The following is a 25,542-nucleotide window of genomic DNA, read 5'->3' as shown; positions in this document are numbered from 1 at the left end:
TAATAAGGCTCTAAACCGTACACAGCCATAAGATTACGTTGATATTTCACTCATCTTGGAATCAATGTTTATTTATCAATACGCTTCATAATAATAAAGTGTTTATACGATTATATTATATTGTCATTCAAGTTATTTCAATGTATTTTTTTTTTGTACTTGGACAAAAGGAATGAAAGTGATGTCAACATGTCTTTGATGATTTTAGTATCATCAAATATTTATGCAATTATAATTCAGACGTATATCGAATGAGATGAGTAACTAAGCTCATTGGTATGGATATGGAGTTTATAATGCATATCAAGCTCTCTTAAAAACTATCTTATTTCCCACATACCTTTGTTAGGTATACGATCAAACAAACACACACACAATTTAAGATATGAATAAAAATAAACAACATAAAGAATTCCATGGTTCAAACGATTAGAGTAATCGTGTTATGTACATGATTGAACTCGTGAAATTTCTTCTGATTTTGTAAATAGATTTACAATTACATTGAGATCTATATATAGATGCAAGATTTACAATTTCGGGCCTAAACTATGTAACACCCGTAATCTAGAAGGTCAATTAAGGAAGGTAAAACTTTATTTATAAGTCCAACTCAACAAGTTCAAGGGGAAGAACTCGACATGTTGGAAATTTGTCACGCGTGTTTTTGGAAGACCAACTCGACGAGTTGAGGAGGTCCAGCTCGACGAGTTGACATTGGGGATGAACACCCTAATTTTCTGGGCATTGTACCCTATTTAAAGGACTCAACCTCTAGGGATGGCCTTCTTACCAGCCTCCTTGCCCAGAGAAAAACCTAGAATCGCCTCCCTTACTTGTTCATTGAGTTTTGATGAGTGTTTGAGTGATTGTTGGAGATTTTGAAGGGAGTTTTGAAGAAAGAAGTATCAAGCTTGGGAGAGAGACCTTGGATCAAGAAACTCTACATCAAAGGCTGCATCTTGGAGGTATAAAGCCATAACCTTGACATGTGGCTTATTAGATCTCATATTTTGTGGTTTAGGGCTTGGTTTTGGGACTTTGGCTTGGATGTCCAAAGAAAAGAGGTTTCCAAAGGATGGGAGTGTAGATATGGCCTCTATAAGACCTCTAGAGGATTAAAGTTGCAAACTTTAATAGCCTCCATGTACCATTCATGTAATATGCCCACTATGAAGCCTAAAATGGAACTTGGATAGTGTTTCAAGCATGCATGGATGTAAAGTTAGAAACTTTACGTGATTTTTCCACCTTTAGACATCAGATCTGTGTTGTGGGACGATGGGATGAGAGTTTAAGGGCTTAATGGGTCAAGACCCTCCTCAAAGGAACTAGGGTTTGGGTCTAAAGCTTATTAGATGATCCCTGGGGGTAAAGTTGGAAACTTTATCCTTCTAGATGTCTCTATGGTTAGGGATCTGAAGTTTGGAACCTTTGGATTCAAGAAAAAAAGGGTTTAATGCATTAAGTGAGTTGACAGAATGAAGAACTCGACGAGTTCACAGGGGAACTCGGTGAGTTGGGTTAAGGTTACCCCGATCTTGTTGGAAAACAAAGGAACTCGACGAGTTGTAGAAAAACTCGATAAGTTGGATCGCAACATCGCGGTTCTGGCTTTGGGATGGACTCGACGAGTTACAGCGATAACTCGACGAGTTAGGTTAACTCGGAGCCTTGACTTTGACCTTGACCAAAGTTGACTTTTAAGAGTTGAATGGTTGAGTTGTATCTAAGGAGTTGTTTATGATTAGGGAGGTGGCAGAGCTGATACTCGGAGTTTGGACCTACTCAGCTACAGTTCGCATTTGAGGTGAGTCTCCTCACCATACCAATGGGTCGAAGGCACCAAGGCGGGCCCATTATGTGCTATGAGGAATGCTAGTTGATTACGTAATATGTGGTATACTAGTTGTCCTTGTGATACTTGCATAGAAGACCCCGGGGGGTTCTCGTGGCAATGGACTAAGATCTTGTGGGGGTTCTCATGGCATTCAGTGTAAGACCTTGGAGGGTTTCCATGGCATCCTAGTTGTTTGCATGTTTAGCTTATATGGCATTTCTGTGGTAAGGAAGACCATGTGGGGGTTCACATGGCAGGTAATTAAGACCATGTGGGGGTCCCCATGGCAGGTAGCCTAAGACCATATGAGGGTTCCCATGGCAGTGGGTTAAGACCATGTGGGGGTTCCAATAGCACCCAGTGTAAGACCTTGGAGGGTTTCCATGGCATCCTTATATGTTTATATGCATGGCTTATGTAGTTTATATGGCTGATATGGTTTATGTGATTATGTGGATTGTGTGGGGTATGTTATGGGGAACTCACTAAGCTTCGTGCTTACAGTTTTGTTTATGGTTTCAGATATCATTGGTTTAGGAGACGGACCTGCTTTGTTCTGAAGCCAACAGACTCAGGGTGTCCCGGATAGACCGAAGGACAGTGGGGTGTACCAGTCAGGCTGAAGGCCCGGTGAGGCGTACAGTCATGTTAAAGGTTCTGTGAGCGTACCAGATAGACTGTAGGTCGGTGGGGCATTCCAGTTAAACCTAAGGCTCTATGGGGGTACCAGATGGATTGTAGGCTGGTGGGGCATTCCAGTCATGCTGAAGGCCCTGTATGTATGTTGTTTGTTGGTATATGTTATCTATTTTTGTGCTGGTACTTTGGGGGAACTCACTAGGATTCTTGCTAACAGTTTTAGTTTATGGTTTCAGGTACTTCAGTGAACCGTGATAAGGTGAAGGCGTGACCGTACACATCCTCGTGTTTCTAGAACTTATGATCTATGGGAAACTCTGATAATGAAAATGTTTTGAAAACTATGTTGTAAACAATTCCGATTTTAAATAACGTTTTAGAAACAATGGTTTTGTAAATACCTCTCTAGTGAATGGGTTGTTTTGAAAAGTTAAAAATTTGTTGAAATTTTCGAGATGTCACACATAAGCCCAAAAACTAGCTAAGGTCCATAGCCCAAAAGAACCTCGAGTCCAAAAAGGGCCCAAAATGTCGAAAGCCCACATCACCGAGTACGCTCAGTATACACCTCGTACGTGCGGCGTACTGACGTTGACTCGAAAACGGGCATGTAACACCCAAAGTTTTGAAGGCCAAGAAAGGAAAGAAAACCCTATTTTTAGGGGAGACTCGGCGAGTCCAAGGAGGAACTCGGCGAGTCCGAGCGGTATCCGGGTCGAGGTGTAAGTGACCAACTCGGCGAGTCGGCCAAGTGGACTCGGCGAGTCTGGTCTGTGCAGAAAAAACCCTAAATTCGGGACTTGGAGCCTATTTAAGCACCTCATTCTCTCCCCTAGGGTTCCTTTACTGCCTCTTTCACCCAGAACATTAAACCCTAGCCGCCATATCCTCTATTTGAGCCATTTGTTGCCTTGGAAGGTGCATTAAAGCTTGGAGAAGGAAGAAGGAACAAGGAGGAGCAAGAAGGGACTATAGATCTGGGATTGTGAGTTCATTCTGAGCATTTGGAGGTAATAAACGAGTTCCTGGACCCTTTTTGCATCTAGATCTATGTGTGGTTGTTGGGGCTTTTTAGCCATAATGTTATTATTTTGAGTTAGAAGCCAAATCTGAAGTTACTACTTCAAATATAAGCATATTATGGTCTTGAGAAGCATAAAGTAGCAGCCCTTGAGTTGATTATGGAGCCTCCTTGCCTTAAACCCTAGTTTATGGTGTATTTTGCCTAGATCTCCTTCTCTATACGTAAAGTTTGCAACTTTACGTGAGGAATAGGCTTGGGAAGGGTAGATCTACAGTTTGGAGTCCATGCATGACTCAAAAGTCCTCTGCATGTATGGAGGTCTGAATGGACTCGGCGAGTCCTTTGAGTGGACTCGACGAGTAGCATGAAGATTTGGAGGAACTCGACGAGTGGGATGAACAGCTCGTCGAGTTAGATGAAGTTGGGCAGGAACTCGGCGAGTTTGAAGAACAACTCGGCGAGTTGGTTGAAGATTGCCTTGGACTCGGCGAGTCAGGTCGCGAAACCCCAAACCCTTCGAGTTAAGACTCGAATCAGTGAGTCGAGTGGAGACTCGGTGAGTTGGACAGGTCAGGACTCAGAAATCGTTGGACTCGGCGAGTCATGGACTGACTCGGCGAGTCAAGTCGCGATTAGAAGGACTTTGAGCGCATGAACTCGGCAAGTTAGTAGGTAGACTCGGCGAGTAAGGTTGACCTGGGAGGTTGACTTTGACCAGGACTTTGACTTAGACCAGAGTTGACTTGGTTGTCTTTCGGGAGTCAGTTAGACTCAGTGTTGCATTGATTTTGGTAGCTCGGGGAGCGAGTGGAGCAGGAGTTCAGAGATTTTCCGGGCAGCAGCTAGTGGGTTCATCATCTAGTTCAGCCAGTGCAGGTGAGTTTCCCTTTGTATAAATGGGTCTACGGCCACAATGCCGGTCCATGTAGTTATGAGTAGAAGACCCGAGGGTTAGCCCTAGACACAGTATGCTAGTATGATATTCGGTACGAGGTCCAATGATAGAGGGCGGATGCCCAAGGAGTGGTGTATGTGATAGTTTATACTTGTTGTCTGCGTGATACTTGTATGTGCCTGGTAGGGAGGTGAGTGTGGGCGAGGTCCTGTGTCTCACCAATTGCAAAGTGTGGATGGTGTTCCACATCTCATTAGCAGCAGATCAGGGGCGAGGCCCAAGTTAGGGAAAAAGTGAGTGTGGGTTGGGCCCGTATATCACTATCAGTAGGAGCATGGATGGGGTTCCATGACTCATCGGTAGAGTTCGGTTGTTAGGACCGGAGGGTAGTCAGACGCCCCAGAAACATTTGACAGTATGTGATGATATGTTTATATGCTGGCAAGTTATGTTATATGTGATAGTGGTAGTAGGAGGAGAATAGTCCCCAAGTTCGGTCGTTAGGACCGAAGGGTAGATCGGACACCCCAAATATGTCTGATAATATGTTATGTTATGATATATGTGATAGTAGCAGTAGGGGTGAAATAGTCCCCGAGGATCGGTTGTTAGGATCGATGGGTAGTCAGCACCCCAGAATGGCTTGACATGGGTAGTCAGCACCCCATAATGGCTTGACATGGGTAGTCAGCACCCCGGAAAGGCATGACACGGGTAGGTCGACACCCCAGAATGGCCGTACCGGGTAGGTCGGGCACCCCAGAATTGCCCGGCAGTGTGTATGATATGTGATTGTATGGTATGTGGTAGGGTGGGGAACTCATTAAACTTCATGCTTACGGTTTTCAGTGTTGGTTTCAGGTACTTCCGGTAGCGAAGGGAAGAGCTCGGGGTGATCGCATTGCACGCACACCATAGATTAGACAGCCTGGGAATGTTTACTCTGATAATGAACATGTATTTTGGAAATTAATACTTTGTTTATGTTTTGGAATGATGAATTTGCTTAAAGAAATGTTTTATTAAAAGAAATTTTTAGTCTTGAATTTGTGGGACGTTACAGGGCAGTTGACCCAGTGTGCACAACGTACCAGGCATTACTCCCCGCATATCGTCCAAAGTCTTATCTGTCCAGTTTTTGTCTTAACCACTTAAGCACGTAACGTCCAAACCTCAAATCTACTTCATTTCAAGGTATTAACGCATAAAGTTGGCAACCTTACCACCTTGCATGTCTTAATGGCATCCAAAACCTGATTTTGTCCATTAACACTCATAATAAGGACTCTAACTTATTCATGAAACAATATGATTCATCGAGATAGCACATTTTTACACAAGGAATATCAGAGGGGGTTAAGATCTAGCATTCATATCTCATTGAGTGTCTCAAACTCACAAGTAGGACCCAAAAAGACCATAATAAGCTAAAAAATCCCTAATCTCAATCTAACACAAAGAGGTTCCAAGATAGGAACTTTATACCTTCTGGAGCTAGCAAACTTTATGAAGATTCTGGATCTACAACCTCAAGTATAACCAAAGCTTGGTCACCAAGCACCACCTTATTCAATGCACACAAAACAACACAAAATTACTTCCAAAGCTCAAGAACACACTATGGGAGGCTACGGTTTCGATCTCAGGGTATAGGGGAGTGGAGGCTGACCAAAAGATACAACCAAGGCAACATAAGTTGCTCAAATAGGGCACAAACCCTAAAAATTAAGGTTTGCTCCTGCGTGCTCCCACGTACACCCAACGTACGTGGGCACCTCTGCGTCCATCGAAAGAGCCAGTACGCCCAACGTACTCATAGAGTACGCCCAACGTACTCGACTAGTAACCAAAATGAAAGGAAATTACACTAAGGGATAAAAAGGAACATACCACTAAATCTTGAATGTTACAGTTCTAGTTCTAGTTCTCAATGTTGTCATTTAACTTTGTTATGACTTGATGCAATTCATGATTACTGATATATGTTGGTACTGAAAGACACTAGCATGCTCTAATACCACTCGATTTCCAAATTATCTAATCAAAACACGCTCTTTAGCTAGACCTAGCCACATTAATTCAACCTTAACACGCTCTTAGATTGTATTGAAAAACTGCATTAAGCTTTGCGCAAGTTTCCCTACAATGTTCATATTTTTCTCATATGCTTGGAAGTGTGAAAGCATGTGATATGTCCTCCTACAAGAAAACCTATTGTGTGTTACCAATTATTAACTTAATAGAACAATTAGGTGCCTTAAAAGTTAATTAACTACGCAAGAATTCAATTCATGAAAGTGGCAAATCAAATTCAATGATTCTAATTTAAACAAGAACATAGTCGCTAGATTAGAATCAAACAAAAAGATGGAATTAGAAATGTCTAATGCTTACAAATTGAAATTGCTAATGTTTGCAATAATTTGATCTCTTCAAAAACCTCTAAAAATTGCCCAAAATTGCCCACGATAGCTCCTAAAAACCGTTCTCTGAATAATGAGCCAAAAACCTACATTTTAGCATAAGTCGTAATTGCCATAGGAAAAAACGTACGATCACGCCTAAGACGATGAGTTTTGTAACAGGCCGTGAGTTTTGAACGCGCTATTTGACCGCGCTTTTTGTTGAAACTTCAATTTGCATCTGACCTTCATTTCACCTTCAACAAAAGTTATGTTTCTCAAATATAATATGTGATGAAAAAGGACAAATATGACCCATGTCGATGTGACATGGACCGTGTTTCAAACGTAGTCATTCGCTATGATGATATGCAATGACTCGAGTTGTGTCTTCAAATTATCTTCCGCAACACAACTGGTCCATCTTCTCTCCATGCTCCAATGCTTAAAATGCATCTATAAGAGCTATACTTATTCTTTGCTTTTTCTTTTATATGAGTATTCTCACTGTATTACTTATCTCATGGGTTGTATCAATGTGAGTCGTTGATGGCTCGAGATTACTGATAACTCACATATGTTGTATTTGAGTTGTTGATAACTCAGGGTTGCTGATAACCCATATATGGTGTATTTGAGTTGTTAATAACCCACATATGTTGTATTTGAGTTGTTGATAACTCCGGGTTGCTGATAATTCATAGTTGTTACATATTTTAGTTGTGTTGTGTTGTGGTGCATATGATATTTTGGGGAACTCACTTAGCTTTGGCTTACAGTTGTAGATTTAAATATTTCACGTACTTCTGAGGATCGGGGAAAAACAAAGGTGTGACTGTACACTCTGCAACAACTTTTATGATTTTGAGATTTGTTTGATGTGATCCTCTGATTTTGGATTTATATTGAGAAACATATGTTTTATGATGTTGGAATTTATGAAAATGTTTTTTATCCTTTTTAAAATTTTACTATGGTTTTTAGGACGTTACATTTATAAAGTTTTTTCAAAAATATTTCAATATGCCTTTAATAATATCTATTTTTTTTCTTTTAGTTATATATTCTAATGTCAATTTATGTCATTTTACATTACGATCAATCTTATAAGGTATTTTTTACCAAATATTTTTAATTCAAAAACTAACTTATCAACTACAAGTTATATTTTCAACTAATTTAACAAATAGAGCCTCACTATTATTATCATGACATAAGCAATTAATTGAGATAGTACAGGTTATAATATCATATTTATTCTATAAATGACATTTAATTTCAAAAAGTAATTAGCTTTGAGGTATTTTAAACCTGAAGTTATAGGGAAATGAATCATAATAGTCATTTTCTGGTGGTGTTTTACAAAAAATGGGTGTTTCCACATATAGATATGGATTATGCAAAGCACACTCCGAGTGCTCCGTGGAATTGATTTAATCTTCGAGGAATCGTTGTGACGCTAAAAAAAATATGAAGAATAATTATGCGGAGCTACCTCCGTAAACTTTTGCTCCAAGGAATTAACTTATGCTCCGGGGAATCGATGTGACAAAAAAAATATATATCTCTAAAGAACAATTTCACGGAGTTACCTTCGAGGAATGAACTTTTGCTCCGAGGAATGGACTTCAATTTTTTTTGTCACATCGATTCCTCAGAGCAAAAGACCATTCCTCGGAGGTAGCTCCGCAAAATTTTTCTTCAGATTTTTTTTGCACCACATCGATTCCTTGTAGATTAAGTCGCTTTTGCGAAGCATTAGGAGGGTGCTCTGCAGAATCCATATCTATAGGTGGAAACACCTATTTTCTTGTCTATATTTTTTGTAAAACACCACCAAAAACATCGATTATTATGGTCCATTTCCAGAAGTTATATCCCTCTTTGTTATTCAGTTAAAAGTCCAGTTCTCAATGTTTACTTTTCTTAGTGAAAAAAAAAGTTTATTGCTTTATTATTTGAATTCAATTTCAATAGAACTAGAATTATAAATTTATAATCATGAGTTCTTTGTCGATACGGTTCTATTTACCCATTATAAAAAAAAGGAGTTGCTTATTTTCGACGTAAGAATATGGTATTTATATTTTTTGCATATTTAAGTAATATGTAAGAATATAGAATTCCATTCTTAATACACATAATTATATGCATATTAGCCTTTAGGAACATTGAACACGTGTTCAAATGTTGTATTCTTTTGTTCATATTTTTTGTTTGGTTGGGTGGATTGAGATTGATTTGTATGATGCACTTGTAATTACTGTCAACTATTGTTTATGGAATTTTCGTAATTCTATTATTGTTGAGTAAATTATTGAAATCGTCTTTATGGTTTGATAAAAGTTGCACATTTAGTCCTTAACTTTTTTTTTTGCACTCGGATCGTCCCAGTGGTTTGATTTTGTTGTGTTTTTCGTCTCTTACATACATAAAATTAGGGACCAAACGTGCAATTTTGACCAAACCATAGGGACGATTCGAGTGCAAAAAAATATTAGGGACCAAACGTCAATTTTGACCAAACCATAAGGACGATTTCAGTAATTTACTCATTATTTTTTGGATGATTGTTTTTAAGAAATCCATTACTTTTATTATGTGGTAGATATGATATATTTTTTTCTAATAGGTGTGAAAATCTAAGGTGGTGTTTGTTTTGAAAGTTGTCAAATGTCTTTTGTCTTTTTCCATGTCTGCGGAAGAAGACGTGGACTAAAAGTCTTTTTTTATGTATTCATACAAAAAGTCTTAATGCAAAAAGATTGTTTGTTTTTTAATTAGAATGAACTAAAACTTAAAAGATTTTGTAAAAAAGGAGATTAATTAACCATATTTTTTTCTCATATTAAAATACGAATAATTCACGTTGGTTTTTAATAAATTGAAAAACCTATCCATTTAATAATATTTACGAACAATTTAATAGATTTATAGTATTTTGTAAGAAAATATTAGATAATATAAAAAAGCAACGTAAAAATACACATTAGATTTTTTTCTTAATAAGAATTGTATACTTACACGTTGCCACCCGATTTGCATTAATTTTCATTGTTCAAAAACAAAACCAATCTTTGAAATTAATGTTGAAACAACCAAAGCTCAAATGCTAAAAACTCAGCATCTCATACATTACTAATATATTAAAATTTATATTTGACTTAAACTTTGCCAATATTTGACTCAAACTTTGCCAATAAAAATTTCATACAGTTTCAAACATATAATATTTTTTAAAACATTAGATAAACTATATATATTTCGATTCAAACCGGAAGGCCGCTTACTTATTAAAGTTGATATTTTTAAAAACATAAAGGATTGTTTTGATGAGTGTCTTACAATATTAAAACTAAATTCACAAAACTAACATATTTTTATGAAATCATTCATTCTACACGCATTAACTGGTCAGCAATTTGATCTCGCAGATGAACCATATATTCCCGGTCTCTTGCACTTCGTGGTTGTACCTCATCCACGTCATCCTCCTCCTCATCATCATCATCTTGTACATTATTGCTTTGAAGTGATATATCGACTTGATTATATTGAGAAAAATACTCATCACTTAATCCCTCTTTTATTATATAATTATGAAGCGCAAAACATGCAATGACGATGTTTCTTTGTGTAACCAATGGAAATGGAGCCATTCTCTTCAATACAGGGAAACGTGCTTTCAAGAGACCAAAAGCACGTTCAACGACATTTCGAAGTTTTGCATGTGAGTGATTAAATTTTTCTTTGTTGGTTAATACACGTCTTCGATGAAAATCTCCAAGCCAATACTGAACATTACGATAAGGAGCCATAAATCCTCGAGTGTGTGTATACGCAGCATCACAAAGGTAATACTTATTTGTAAATATAAGGAAATAATTAATTTAAAAAAAAAACTAGAAATATTAAATTGAAAATGTAAACAAACCTGGTGGTGGAAATGGAAATGGTGCATCTCGATCTGTTAAAGCTTCAGATAATATTCTTGAATCATGTGCTATCCCTTCCCATCCAGCCACGACAAATGTAAAAATCATATTGAAGTCGCATATTGCCAATACATTTTGATAGCAGATGCCTTTTCCCCTTCCTCTATACAAATGTTGTTTGTCGAGAGGGACAATAGCATGTACCAAAGTTCCATCAAGCGCACCAACCGCTCCTCTGAAAATCCTTCGTAACCTCCTATTATGTCCCGAGATGTTTGGATTTGGATTAAAGGAAGTTGGTACTATTATATCTTTTGCAAACACCATCATTTTATCCAATACTTCATAAAAATACTTATGAATCGTTTGTTTTGAGTGTTGAAATCTACGTTTGATGATTACATAACGTTGATTGTGACCAATCATCATCAAAAACATCGCCATTTTCTCTTCAACCGATATATGTTTACTATCCTTTAACCAACTTTTTACTCTAAAATGTGTGCAAAGCCGAACATAAGAATCACGTGACATACGTAAGAGTTCAATGCATTGATTATTAGTTCCTTGTAATAACTCTAATGTGAATTGATGCCCAGAAGTTTTTGAGGTATTATCTCGCATTCTTTTCAAACCTCTTCTCCAGAAAAAAGCGAAGATACAAATACATAACAATTAGGAGGGGCAACTTTTTATCGTAATCCATTGTGAACCTGTTAAACCATCAACACTTGTTAAACCCTAATATGCTAAATCAAAAAACATAAACATTTGTATCATATTCAAAGCATACATTTTGTTTCAAATAAGTATATAATCCCAATACTAGCAATATTTGTGTCAAATAAGTACACAATCATTCAAATGATAGCAAAAAAACATAATGTCAAACATAAGTTCAAGAAACACATAATTGTTCAAAATGAAAGAAAAAACATAAGTTCAAGAAACACATAATTGTTCAAAATGAAAGAAAAAAACATAAGCATAAAGACTACTTAAACATCCCTAATGTGGTGCCAGTCATCTTTATCCACCCTTTTAAGACCCCAGGTATCGGTGGCAATGTCATCCATGCCTCTCTCATATTCATGGACATTACAAAAAGGTGAAAGGCTGCTAAAAATATAGGATCCATTGGGTCTAATTCAACTAGCTTCAACCTCTCATAACACTCTTCTACTGTTGGTCCTTCCTTGCTATTCACCATATGTTGCAGAGCTTTTTGCATATCAAGACTCAAATCATCAAGACTAACAGAGGTTTTAGAGGCTTTATCCATATCGGTCCTATCAGTAGAAGCATCACTGGTTTTAGCCCTTTTATCGGGCCTCTCAGTAGAAGCATTAGTGGTTTTACTCCTTTTATTAGGCCTCTCAGTAGAAGCATCGGTGGTTTTACTCCTTTTATCAGGCCTCTCAGTAGAACCACCATGAGCTTTATCACTAGGAGCTCGAGCACTAGTGTCATTAGAAGCGTCATCATCATCATCATCTTCTAGGCCATTAAAAGGGTTGTCATCAATCAGAAGTCTTTGGACACGATGAGAAGAAGATGATGTATCTGCGGGTGTAGTTTGAGTAGAGGTCCATTTGATGCTACCGTTGGCACTACTTCCATCAAACAAAGATGCACAAAGGTTGGGATAAGGCAATGGGTGTGTCCTCAATGATCCTGCCTTTGGATGACCCTAAACCAGGATTAATAGTAATTATAAGTATTTTGACATCATTTTTAAAATTGGACATAAACTAAAAAAATTAAATTATATAGACACACCTTCTTGAATTCTTCCCATTCTGTGTTCACCAAGGCAAATGAATTTGTTTGAGCATTGTATAAATTCCCTGACTTGTTTCTCAAATATTTCCACCCTATGTATTTAGTTTTTAGATTATCAAAAGCATTTTTCAATTGTTTTTGTGAAGTATCCATGTCAAACTTTTCTTTTAGAGCTTTCCCTAACGTAACCCAAGACTCCTTGTGCATGCTACCTCCTTTTCTACCAATTCTGTTGACCTCTTCGATACACGTATCTAATAAACATTTTACTAGCTCGTTCGACCATTGTAGTTTGTCTCCCATTTAGACAAGCTATATATAATAACTTTATAAATTAAGTCCATGAAAGAACCGACTTAAAAAACTAAAAATAAAAAACTTCATGATTGATATCTATGGATTGCAACACAAACAACATAAAATAGAAACATTCGATTCAAATGAATCTAAAGTTGATGACAAATAACATGATGTTGATCAAGAAATAAAATTAAATCAAAGCACTACACTAGAAGCATGTAACAAAATCAACAACATTGAGAAATCAACAACATTGACAATGCATGCTTTGATGACATCAAATATACTCATTTTCAAGCATAGAGTACGACATTCTAATACAGTCAAGTCTCATTGTTATGAGAATTGATGTTATTCTGATAAGAACATCATTCATATGCTAAAAGGTACTCTACTTATGTCAAATATGTATACTAATTTTCAATCTTAAAAATATATGGTCTACCTATGAAATTCAACACCAAGTTCATATCCCTCCCATTATTGCAATCAGAAATCAAATGGGTTTTCAGAGTTTCTCAAAATTCTTAACAGTTAATCCTATATTGATTTTGAGATTGAGTTTAAAACATAAAGGAAGGAAAATTGGAAGTTATTTGAGAAATCAAATAACATTAACGTTTTTAATTGACAAAATGGTGATGGGATTTCACTATTAATGGAGTCTAAATTGATAATACAAGTTGAGAAAGGGTAAGAAAAGAACGAGACAGGAGAAAAAAGAGCCACATAAAAGAAGAGCCAAGAACAGCCAAGAACAGAAGGATAAAGAGGAGCTGGAACCTGATGCGCCGATGGCGAGGACGACAGCAGCGTGGAACGACGGAGGTAGAGCGAGACAACCGTCCGATGGAGGAGTTGGCTGTTATGGAGAGATCGCCGGTGTGAGTGCAGTCGTGAAAGGGGGGAGATCGAATGGGGGCGATGGAGGCGACGAATGTATTCCAAGGTTAGAAGGGGTATTATTAGGTCTTTCCGGATAAGTGATGAAAAAGACTTTTTGGGCTATTTTGTCTTCCAGAAAACAAACAATCTATTTGACAAATGTCTACACGCCCGCAGATGAAAGAGCCCAAAAAGACCTTTTTCAAAAAAACAAACGAGCCCTAAGTTGTTATGTGCCTTCCTATTGCAAAACACAACCTTATCTTATATTTCTTTTAAATAGATGTTTTCTAACGTCTTTCTAGTTTTTTTAATAAAATTCCGTCGTTCTAAAAAAAATTTAGTCTTGTAGCATTCGCTTCGTAATGGATTTATAACTTTCGTTGCCCTTACTTGTGCATTATTCTTTCCAAATGCTTTGATAACTTGAGTACATCTAAAGTAATGGGACCCTCAATTTTTAAACAATGAAATCTAATTACCTGAACTAAAATATTACTATATATCTAAATCATATATTCTTTTATTGCTTATATATAGTACATGCCTAATACAACAAGATGTGCATGACAATACGTCAACAATATTCATATAAAATGATTTTCACAGACACTACATAAGAAAAAATGATCTTATTTCATGTAAATTCACAATTATTGAAACATTGAGCAGATTAATTCAAAAGATTAAAAAAGAAGAAGCACTTATTTGTACTTTATATTAACCTTTTTTATGACTTTATGTGTTAATTAGTTGTAATACTCTTGCAAATATGAAATAGAATATATATATATATATATATATATATATATATATATATATATATATATATATATATATATATATATATATATATGTGATTAAAATCGGTTAAGTTAGATGCACATGCATGCTAGTGTAAAAGTTGTTTCTGGTAGAATGCTATACACGTGAATTTGATGAACACTAATTAATTTGCATACTTTCATTCTATGATAAACAAAAATATTACATCAAACTTTTTCTTTTTCTAAATATGATACTACCCAAAAATTCTATTTGTTATCAGGAAAATAACAAATTATCAAAGATGACTGAGAAATATTTTTCATTGAAAGATAACGTTTTGTCTTAAGATTTTAACACATTTTGTTTTTTGTTTTTTTCTAGCAAACTACAAACTTATTAAGAGTATAAGAGTCAATAGCAGACTTTACAAAAGTCAAAGTCAAATGAGAAGCACATAGTACTATAAAAGGAGTCATGTCCTCAACTCAAGTACTCAAAAGAATCTTAGAGGTACTACTTTTCAAATTTAGTAATGAAAATGAACTTAACTTCATTTAGAATTTATTGAGTTTAAGTAACATAACATTTATATAGAAAAAGATTATTTGAAGATGAAGAAAACTTATCATAAGTTGTTTCACTAGCTTTGTTTAATTTGTAATCGGTTCATCACGAGATATTATATGTTTTCCTACTTTTTCTTTTTATTTATCTTCATACTCATATGAAATTATGACAAATGCCGTATTTTAATAATATTAATAATATTTTAAGACATTTGTCATCATTTCATAGGGTTAAAAAGATAATTAGGAATAAAAATAAGATGATATTTAATTTTTAGTTCATTATACATGTATTTGTTTTAACAGTGCTAAAAAGAGATTATATATGGTTTCTACTTTCTAGTATTAACCGGATTTTGAAGTCAACCAACCCAAATAAGTTTTAATTTAGTGGTCCTATTATAAAACCAAACAAATGCAACATTATAAAGTAAAAAGTAGTGGCCTTCATTGATTTTAAATGTGCCAAAGATGGTTTCACTTTGAAACTTCCAAATCGCCCAACAAGTCATAAGCAAAACAACATCAAGACACTTCTTTTGAAATCAAGTAATCTTGAGTTGATTCTTCCATGCAAGAAACTCTGAAAAGTTGGCAAAGTGCGCATAGCACAAACATGATCCGCAAGGGGACAAAAGAAAAACTTGTCCTCCAATGCCACATGTAGTGCATAAAAGGAATCCAAATCAATCCCACGTTTGTAAAGTTTGTTTAACTTAAACATCCAAACCAAAACATGAACTAGATTGATCCATCGAGTAGGATAATCTTCAATAAGTAACTTCAACTTCTCGATTAATCGCCTTGTCGAGAGATCGTGTATTCCTCATCGGCTCCTAATGTATACTTTCATCTCTCACTTTGATAGGTTAAAACCACATTTTGAAACAAATCATGTAAACTCCTCCATTGTTTTAACTCGACCCTTCCTCTCAATTCACGATGCAAGTAAGAAGGTCACATTTCAAGCAAACGATAATCTCCCCCAACCAAATATCTTGTTAAAACAATGTTTTCATATCATCATCCATTTTTTTCGGGCTTAAAGGCTAAAGACACATTTGTCATTTAATTGTTTAGTGGAACACAAAATGTCAACCCATGGCACATCTACATGACCCGCAAGAATGTTTATGTGTTAATGACAATCCTCTCCGTAAATATTTTAAAAAACGTGCATCGATAGAGCATCTGGATTGTTTAAAAGACACCACTTCCATTTGAATAAAAGTGATATATTAAACGTATAAAGGTTTCCCACTCCTAAGTAATCTCGCTTGTAATATCTTTAACATTCAGTTTATGATGTTGGAATATGTTAATGTAAAGGACTATGCTTTTGTATGTTCATTAGAATGCCCAAGACCTCAAAATGTGATAAATATGACTATGCTAAGTAATCTTGCTTGTAACATCCTTAACATTATAAAACGTTGATAAGTAATGAAAAACATGAAAATAGATTTATCTAGCCATTTTGTGAAATGTTAGTAGATACTTGAGACAAAATAAGCTTAAACTAAAAAAAATAGTAGCTTACTACTCTATTCCTAAACTACTTCTAATTCCACCTATACAGTCCGAAACCTCTTGTTTTTTAAGAAAATCAAAGCAATTATGTATATATTTTTTGGAAAATTAACATAATTCTTTGATGAATATAAGAGTATCCAAAAAAAAAGGTGGAGAAGAATGAATGGGTGATTGTAAAGAATTGGTGCCAATAATGAGTTGGTACGCATTTCCAAAATATAATAACCTAACCCCCCATGTCATTCAAAAGCCATATCCTTTAATCAGATCATCTCTTTCTCTTCTGGGATTAATAAATAATAATCCTCAATATCAGAAACAAGATTAATTAAATCAATAACTAATACATAATGCATCTAAAGCTGTACTTTAATCTGAATTTGTTAATCTTTAAACTGGAAAAGCAGCTACCCTTTTTTTTAATTGTAAACACAACACTATTATTGTTATATAATATTATTTTAATGCTTAATTTGTCAATTTATTTAGGTTTTTTCATTCTTTACACAATTGGGTGTTTTTGCTTTTAGGCAATGGGTGATGGGTGGTTCTGATATCATCTAAATTAGTATAATTTATTGCTTTATTTTAATGGGTTTAGTTTCTTGTTTATAAAAACCCCAACAAAATTGGATCTTTTTTGGTTTTTCAAGATTTCCCCTTCTCCATTTACCCCTCATGCACAGGTTAGCTTTTCAGTAACCCTTCTCTCTTCTTCGTTTTTCTTGATTTGTAGGTGCTTTTCTGTCTAAATCTCTGTGTTTAAGTTCTTGTTTCTTGATATAATAAGGATTTTAAAGGTGTTTTTGTGTGTGTGATTTTTTAGAGGAATTGAAGGCTGCAACCTGGATATTGGTAGCTTCAATAGAAACAGATGACAAAGTTGCAATTTTTACGAAATAATTTTTGTTTTTTAGGTATTTTTTAATGCTATGATTAATCCTACATAAGTAGTACACTCTGCATCAGATGTTGTACAGACTCTTGATCCAAATCATCTACCTATGAAGTTTTATGCAATTATATATTCTGTTATGAATGATCATGTTGACTTTTAGGAATTTTGTAGTTTTTTGGTCTGTTTGCTTACTTTTTTTATATAGTTCGATGAAATTATCAACTTTTCCTATTGGACTGAAGTGTGATTTATGAGGATTTTGAAGTTAATTATGCATCTGATTACCGTTTTCTTTTTCAAAATTCATCAGAATTTTGTAAGTAAACCATGGCCTCAACTTCAACTCAATTTGTAACCTCAAGAAGAATGGGAATATACGATCCACTGCAACAAATAAGCATGTGGGACGATGGTTTTGGAGCTAATCTTAACCCTAACACAAGCCCTGGTATGATGATGATGACACAGGTCGATTCAAGGCTAGCAAACAAGGTCTTTGAAATTACTAAAGTTTTATATCTATCTATCTATCTATATGTATGCGTATAGATCATGTTCTTCAAGATTATTGAAATTTCATGTTACTGTGATTCTTTTAGACCGAATACAATTCTCAAGAATCGTTAGAACCATCGCCAGAAGCTCGAGCAACAAAAACAATTTCAGATAAGGTGATAACTGATAACAATCGTATTGAATTTGTGTTTGAAATTTGAATGTACGTTACCTGACATATGCTTCGTGTTCGTCTGGTTGTAGTTGCAGAGACGACTAGCACAAAATCGTGAAGCTGCTCGTAAAAGTCGTTTAAGGAAAAAGGTTAGATCAAATCATGAAACGTGAAAGAAATTTACGAATCCTGATCATGAATCGAGCGTGGTTTGATTCTCAACTTTTTTTTCAGGCGTATGTTCAACAATTGGAATCCGGTCGTTTAAAATTGGTGCAATTAGAACAAGAACTCGAGAGGGCTCGACGGCAGGTTAATTTCCATTTTCCAATTCCAATTCACGGCTGAATCTGATGTGTCGATAGTTGATTGGTTGAATTACAGGGCGCATACGGAGGTCTATTGAACACCGGCAACAGTTTGTTATCTGGTAATGTAATGAACGCCGGGATTGCTACATTCGAAATGGAGTATGAATTGTGGATTGGGGAACAAAGGAAGAAGGACGATGATCTTCGGAAAGTGTTGTTGACTCATACTAGTGATGTCGAGCTTCGTATGTTCGTCGACACTGGATTGAACCATTACTACGATCTTTTCCGAATGAAGGCGGACGCCGCGAAGGCCGACGTGTTTTATTTGTTGAACGGGTTGTGGAGAACTCCGGTAGAGCGGTTCTTCCAGTGGATCGGCGGATTCCGGCCATCTGAGCTCTTATACGTAAGCTTCCGCCTTCCGCTTTCAATTTCAATTAAACAAATAACATTTTAGGGTTTGCATTGGTGGCAGATACTGATACCACAAATCGAGCTAACGGATACGCAACTGGTGAAGGCGAGGGGTCTCCGGCAATCATGCGAGCAAGCGGAGGAGGCACTGAGTCAAGGAATGGAAAAGCTTCAACAGACATTAGCTCAGAGCATCACAATCGACATAACCGGAGCCGGAAGTTACACCACACAGATGAATTGTGCACTCGAAAGGCTCGAAGCGCTTGAAATTTTCTTGAATCAGGTAAAATTCGAAATAAGCTTTGATCGTCTTCTTCATTCTCTAATCGGAATGTCCAAAAAAAACTTCACAGGCGGATCACCTCCGGCAACAGACTCTGCAACAAATGTATCAGATTTTAACACTTCGTCAAGCAGCAAAAGCATTGCTTGCACTTGGTGAATACTTTCAACGTCTTCGTGTACTGAGTTCAATCTGGTCTGGTCGTCCTCATGATCGTGGAACTTTACTTTCATGAATCAATCTACTTTTTTCGAGTTTTCATTAGCCGCCATTAGCAAATCTAGAGATTTTTACTAGCAACTTTACTTTCATAAAATCACCTCATATCAATCAATCCCATTGCTACTTTATAATCTGTTTACTCGTTTCGTGAACAAAAATGTAAATATAATTTGTAATATTGTGAGCATATATATGAATGTATGTATGTATATCTATATATGCAAGAGGTCCACTTTATCGACCATATTATGTGTGTACAAGAATTATTGATAGTTGTTGACCAGAGTCTCCAAAAACTCTTCTGTTTGATTAAAATCAAAATTATTTTAAATCAACTAGATAATGGTTACAAAACCATAAAATTTTTCTAGAAATAGAAGAATACATAAAAGTTCCATAAATTGATCGAAAAAAAATTAAAAACTTAGATTAGTCCAAACAATTCCCCTATTACAAGTCAAAAAAAGAAGTTATACTTAGTTTGATGGAACATGATAGTATTTGCCTCTACAAATGCATCTATAAATGACTGGACATGATTCGGTCATCGGACACTTGTAGCTTATCATCACCCTTTTGCATGGAAAACATGGCCCACAAGCGTGTGAGCAATCTGGTATGTTTGACCCTGTTGGATATAATTCTTCGTATTTTTGCTTCTACAAAATATATACAAAAGTTTAGATGAGCTTTATAGAATTTAAAACACATGTAAGAGCTTGTATTTATCCATATAAATTGTAATTGTAATATGAAAAAATAGTTAATTTTTACATAGCATATATGTCTCATGGCTATTGTCCAACATTTTGTAGTGTCTTTGATGAAAATGTTTTCTGCATCCGGTCACCGAATATAAAACTCTCTATTTTTCTATTTAAATCATTGTCAAAACGATGTTAATTTAGTTCTAAATTTGATAAAGAGCTTCGTATAATTAACTTCCTTTTCTTTTTTCTTTGGTAGCATTTTATTGTATGTTTTAATGTAACAATTATTTTTTTTTCTTGTCTTCAATATAGAGACATCAAAGTCAAAATGTAGGTTACCACTTACTGACATTTAAAGTCAAAGTCAAAGTAAGGGGTGAATATTGGAAAACTAACCTTAGGGTGTGAATGAATTTGGTGATCACCATGAGTTATCTTCTCTCCGTGTATGACTGAAATACACAATAGAATACAATGAGCAATAGTCAATAGACTACCATCTTCTTTTCAACGGAGTGAAATGGATGGTAGAATAATCACAATAAACCAAGTGTACGTACCAATTGCCATATAAAATATATGTGAAATGACGATTTTGCCATAAAAATAAAAAGATGAAGACTTTGACCTTAGTTAACTACAATGAGAACAATAATCACAATACACCAAGTGCACATGGATATAAAGAATATGCAATGAATATAAAGCCCTTACAATGATAAGGATGAAGACTTCCACCATGGCTAAGAACCAAGAAAACAATAATGACAAAAAACCAAGTGTGGAATCTAAGTGAATGGATGTGCTTCATTTTCTTAACTCTTCTTTTTTTCTTTTTAGGATTAAAAGAAAAAATATATATATTGAGATTATGAATAGAAGTAGAAGATGGTCAAAACCATGTAAGAAAAAGAAGTCAAGATTTGGGAGGGGTTTGGAGAATGAATAAACCATAAACATTTATATACATAGATATGAGATTTCAGTAATTAATGTTAGGGTTACATTTGATGCGCTTCACATGATTCTTGGCCACACCCCTTATTTGAAGCTTTCACATGTTGTTGTGAGTTGAGAATTTCCAACAAAAATTGGACCAAATGATAGGTCAAAATTTTTGAATCTAGAAACAATGCATTTATGAGTGACCACCATTGATTGATGTTAGAAATTTGGTCAAGCATATGATACCAAAAAAAAACAATCTTTATATAGAATTGTGACAAAAGAAAAACTATGTATTCAAAAGGTATAAGATTTTTTTATCATATCTATTTGGTATTCGAATTGAATATTGTACCATATTTCAATTGGAAAATTGTGTTTACATAAAAAATAATAATAATAGTATAGTTTAGTTACAATTACCACGTAACTCATGAAAAGGCAATTATAGAATATATTCAAGCTTTGGTGAATAGGGACATGTACAACATTAAATGCTTCGTGTACATTTGGATTGCATTCATTGCCGTCTACCAAAATATAATGAAAAGGACAAAAAGTTCACGTGACTGACACATTAACAAATCTTTGAGGACGAAGACCATTGACATTTTGACACCCAAAACTTAACAAGGGGCTATTTGGTAATCTTTAAAAAGTGAAATTAAGTATATCTTACTAAGTTACAGCATATTGGAAACCTGGAAACCACGGTAAAAGATATATAAAATTTTATTAAACTAAAGTTTTGTTTAAACTTTTATATTAATTATTTAAAATTAATATATTGTTTTATTTGAATATCCACTATTCATTATGTATGTGAAGACATTTAATATTTCTATGAATTTATAGAACATAATATAAATTTGAATAGAGTGTAAAAAACACAATTACTCATGAAAATGACATGCATGAATATACTTTTAATCGTATACGTGTTTATAGAATTTGATTATGTGATTGGGGAAATAGAGTCAGCATCTTGGAGCCTTTTCTTCAACTTTTTTTTCATCGTTGTCTCTCTATTAAACATACATGGATACACTTTTCAAGTTATGAGAAAAAATATAAAACCAAAGAACCACTGAAATAAAATCCGTCAATTCCTTTTATATTTCCGAAATTCCATAAATGTCCATGAAGTCTTTTGAGGAAATTCGTTGGGCAATCTTCCATAATCCAATTGTAAAGGATCCAAAAAACATGAGAACATGAATACACAAGATTTTTTTGTAATAAATTGAGCTCTACCCTCCAAAAGATCAATCCATCATCAGGTACCATTCCGAACAACTGAATCTTCTTCTTTTGACATTCTTATACCAACAGAAATCATTGCTAACTTCACAGATTTTCAAGAAATCCAAATCAAGATGGCAGATAATAATAATAATAATAATAATAATAATAATAATAATAATAATAATAATAATAATAATAATAATAATAATAATAATAATAATAATAATATGAGATTACCCTTGCTGCAAATTCTTTAACCGAAATATACTTAGATCCATTAAAAATTCTTTATTTATTCTCCTTTTTTATTCCAATAAAACCAACCCTGCAGCAGAAACCCATAAAAAATCTTAAAGTTTTTATGATTAACCAAAAAAGGACCATTATACCCTTGATGACTCTTAGAACAGTAACAACTTCTGCTTTTGGCTTTTTTTTATTCCAAAAGGAGATTGATTTCCATAACCGGATAATTCAAACCTTTAAAGTGTAATCATCTTTCATGTTATCCAAGTAGTGAATGAAAGTGATGTTTCTCTCTGCCATTATCAATGTAACAAAACATCAAAGAAGAAAATATTATTTAGCAGAATGTATATAGTTTAATAGAAAAAAAATATTGTTAAATATTTATAAATCGATATGTTACCGTATAAATAAATGAAGTCAATCTTAATGGTTTTGAATATCAATACAATAAGTGTTCAAATGTTCAAATTGCTCTCTTTGCGATTGCAATAATAATACACAATGTAAGACCACAACAGTGAGTTAATGAACATCTCATTTACATGTATAATGAATCTAAACGATCATGTAACCCATTTAACATGTATAATGAATCTAAAAATTCTTGTAACCCATTTAACATGTATTTGAATATCTGTTATTGCAATAATACCCTGTGTAAATAACAACCAACAACCAAGAAATGACCGAATTGACCTTTTAACCAGGTTACTATCCTTTCATTTATGGAAACCAAGGACAGAATTGCCCTTTTAATATTGATTCATTGTGAGTAGATTAGACTAAAGTTCATTTTCATATAAAAAAGAGCATTGCACGGTTAAGAAATCCAATAATAATAACATTTTGGAAGTGTCAGGGACAATTTGGAAATAGATTTCCAAGATGGTTACATGTAAATCGATATGGAAGATGGATAATAATCGTATAGGTATAACATATAATAATTAAACTTTTATTTTACTGCTTTGAAGGGATTTTAAAGATTATAAAGATGCAACCAAGAAAAAACACACCATAAAAAAATGCAAAGCACAAACAGATCATAAGTATTCAAAACATATAATATTCCTTTTACATGTAATTCGTTTTGGAAGACGGATAATATTAACATATACGATTCGTTATAAGTATCAACATTACATGAAAGACGGATAATATTAACATATACTATTCGTAATAAGTATCAACATTACAGAGTAAAAGGGATTAAGAACATACAGTTGTCTCGACTAATCAGACTCATCTTCTGGAGAAGTTTTTGGACTTGTTTCATGTGGTGGAAATATGAAAGAATGGTCGTGTAAATTAATGATTAATAATGTATGAATTATATATATAACTGAATAGGATGAAAAAGGGGCAAGTAAATCAACTGAATTGCAATTAATTTTAAATTAAAAATATCATACGTTATCAATTTCTTATTTGCAGGGATTCGATATGAGTGATAACAGCCGTTTCATAAATTTTAAAATGAAATAGAAGAATGAATATGATAACCAATTAAGTCTTTCCAAACATGAAGCGGTTTTTCAAATCACACCACATTTAAATTTAATTTAAATTGGATATATAAGTTACAAATATCATAAGACCTGGACATGTAAGCCACCCTGTGATATGAAGGAGGGGCAAAAATGGGATTTCACATTGAATGAATTTCGAGTTTTAAAAAGGACACGTGGCAGAGAGGATTCTTTTATTAGACAGGGAGATTTTTATTTTCACCAATCTTTCTATCTATTTAAATTATTTAAATTATTGTATGTATAACATTTAATGCCAATTTAATATTAGGATCGTTTATACTTTGTTAACCACCACTAAAAAAATCAAAAGTCTTGGAATTGTCTTCTCTAACCCTAACTATTAGTAATATATTGAAACCATTCACTTCAGCATTGAGAATGATTTACCAAAAAAAACCTCTAAAACCTATTTATTTATTCCATATCTGATGCAGCGCAAAAAAACAACACAAAGATAACCAAGAATGAACCTGTTGATTCTAAAAGAATAGCCAGGACAATCTCTTCAAAACCACGTTGATTCTACGAATACCGTGGGATTGGCTTCAAAATCTGGGTTAACACACAGAATTTGGGAGAAAATCGAAAGTTCATAAAATTGATGATTGACCATCCAAATTACATCAAAAACAGTTAAATAAGAAGCAGAAATTAAAATGAAACCCTAAAAGTCCATGGGCCAAATACAAACCCAAAAACAAAACCCAAAAATTAAGGAAAAATAACAAAAATTGCTCATAACTCCATTTAGAAAGCGATTTATGGACTCAAAAATGGGTAAGTCCCCTTCGGGTACTTATCTAGACGTGCTCCTTGCTCCAAGCTTCGATTTGACTGGTCGTAGGCCCAAAACGGAGATTCGTAGCCAAAGTTATGGTCATTTTCGTGAAGCCCCTTTAGTCACACGATCGTGGGCCTCTAGGAACGCAAGGGCCCGATCCTCCACACTAGGGCCCGCATCAATATCACCTTCATTAACTATCTTTTAGTTCGGCCAAACTATATTTGGCATAATAGTTGTAAGGTAAGGTGTGTCCAGTTATATAAAAACTAAAAACTATTTCAAATAGCTTTTAAATTAACAATTTTTGTTTTAATATAAAACCTTTTAAGTTTATAGTTCAAACAAAAACTATAATTCTAAAAAATTTCTTAAAAGCTAAATTTTAGTCGCCAAACATACCTAACACACTCAAGGACTTGTTATAATAATAGGCATACCAGTGATCATATTCTTCACGTTATCATAGTTACATTCATATTCATATTCTAAATATACTTATCACTAGACCTTAATAATAAAGAATATTTAACATAATATAACAACACAAACTTCTTGACACGACAAAAATAGATATTACAAATATATTTTACTACGAGATAATCACGGTCTATAAATTTCTATTTCTTTCATATCAAAATCTATTTTAGAAATTTAACCAATAATAATAGAAGTTTGAACAATAAAAAAACAATCAAACAGTTGGA

The 25,542-nt window shown here is 34.4% G+C and overlaps 2 protein-coding genes across 5 annotated transcripts; one reads left to right on the top strand and one right to left on the bottom strand.

Annotated features, from left to right (window-relative positions):
- Positions 1–10,049: 10,049 nt before the first annotated feature.
- LOC111919552 (uncharacterized) lies at positions 10,050–21,034 on the bottom strand. 2 transcript variants are annotated; one of them, XR_008226563.1, is made up of 5 exons: positions 20,798–21,034; positions 20,480–20,535; positions 18,195–20,032; positions 10,735–11,448; positions 10,050–10,594 (listed from the first exon to the last, which is right to left on the bottom strand). XR_008226563.1 is itself a non-coding variant. In XM_023915128.3 (3 exons), exons 2-3 carry the CDS (start codon positions 12,818–12,820, stop codon positions 11,730–11,732), a joined length of 1,002 nt encoding a protein of 333 aa, XP_023770896.2. In that variant the 5' UTR covers positions 12,821–12,829; positions 18,195–18,525; the 3' UTR covers positions 11,601–11,729. The 2 variants fall into 2 exon arrangements, 1 of the variants encoding a protein (XP_023770896.2); XM_023915128.3 differs by lacking the exons at positions 10,050–10,594; positions 10,735–11,448; positions 20,480–20,535; positions 20,798–21,034 and adding exons at positions 11,601–12,425; positions 12,515–12,829 and having other exon boundaries at positions 18,195–18,525.
- On the top strand, positions 16,930–19,590 carry LOC111919551 (transcription factor TGA1). Of its 3 annotated transcripts, XM_023915127.3 has the most exons (9): positions 16,930–17,255; positions 17,396–17,486; positions 17,778–17,959; positions 18,067–18,138; positions 18,227–18,286; positions 18,372–18,449; positions 18,522–18,857; positions 18,927–19,151; positions 19,222–19,590. In XM_023915127.3, exons 3-9 carry the CDS (start codon positions 17,795–17,797, stop codon positions 19,384–19,386), a joined length of 1,101 nt encoding a protein of 366 aa, XP_023770895.1. In that variant the 5' UTR covers positions 16,930–17,255; positions 17,396–17,486; positions 17,778–17,794; the 3' UTR covers positions 19,387–19,590. The 3 variants fall into 3 exon arrangements, with proteins under 3 accessions (XP_023770895.1, XP_023770894.1, XP_023770893.1); XM_023915126.3 differs by lacking the exon at positions 17,396–17,486; XM_023915125.3 differs by lacking the exon at positions 16,930–17,255 and having other exon boundaries at positions 17,294–17,486.
- Positions 21,035–25,542: the final 4,508 nt, after the last annotated feature.

The sequence above is a fragment of the Lactuca sativa genome, chromosome 9 (assembly GCF_002870075.4).
Source record: "Lactuca sativa cultivar Salinas chromosome 9, Lsat_Salinas_v11, whole genome shotgun sequence".
Taxonomy (NCBI): Eukaryota; Viridiplantae; Streptophyta; class Magnoliopsida; order Asterales; family Asteraceae; genus Lactuca; species Lactuca sativa.
This window is presented reverse-complemented; position numbering and strand designations above follow the sequence as displayed.

Bases quoted from the DNA above. Each gene is read 5' to 3' on its own strand.
- LOC111919552 (XM_023915128.3), bottom strand. From the start codon at position 12,820: ATGGGAGACAAACTACAATGGTCGAACGAGCTAGTAAAATGTTTATTA. The intron at 12,426-12,514 runs GTGTGTCTATAT...ATCCTGGTTTAG, and splicing joins AATGGGAAGAATTCAAGAAG to GGTCATCCAAAGGCAGGATC.
- LOC111919551 (XM_023915126.3), top strand. From the start codon at position 17,795: ATGGCCTCAACTTCAACTCAATTTGTAACCTCAAGAAGAATGGGAATA. The intron at 17,960-18,066 runs GTCTTTGAAATT...TGATTCTTTTAG, and splicing joins ATTCAAGGCTAGCAAACAAG to ACCGAATACAATTCTCAAGA. The intron at 19,152-19,221 runs GTAAAATTCGAA...AAAACTTCACAG, and splicing joins TTGAAATTTTCTTGAATCAG to GCGGATCACCTCCGGCAACA.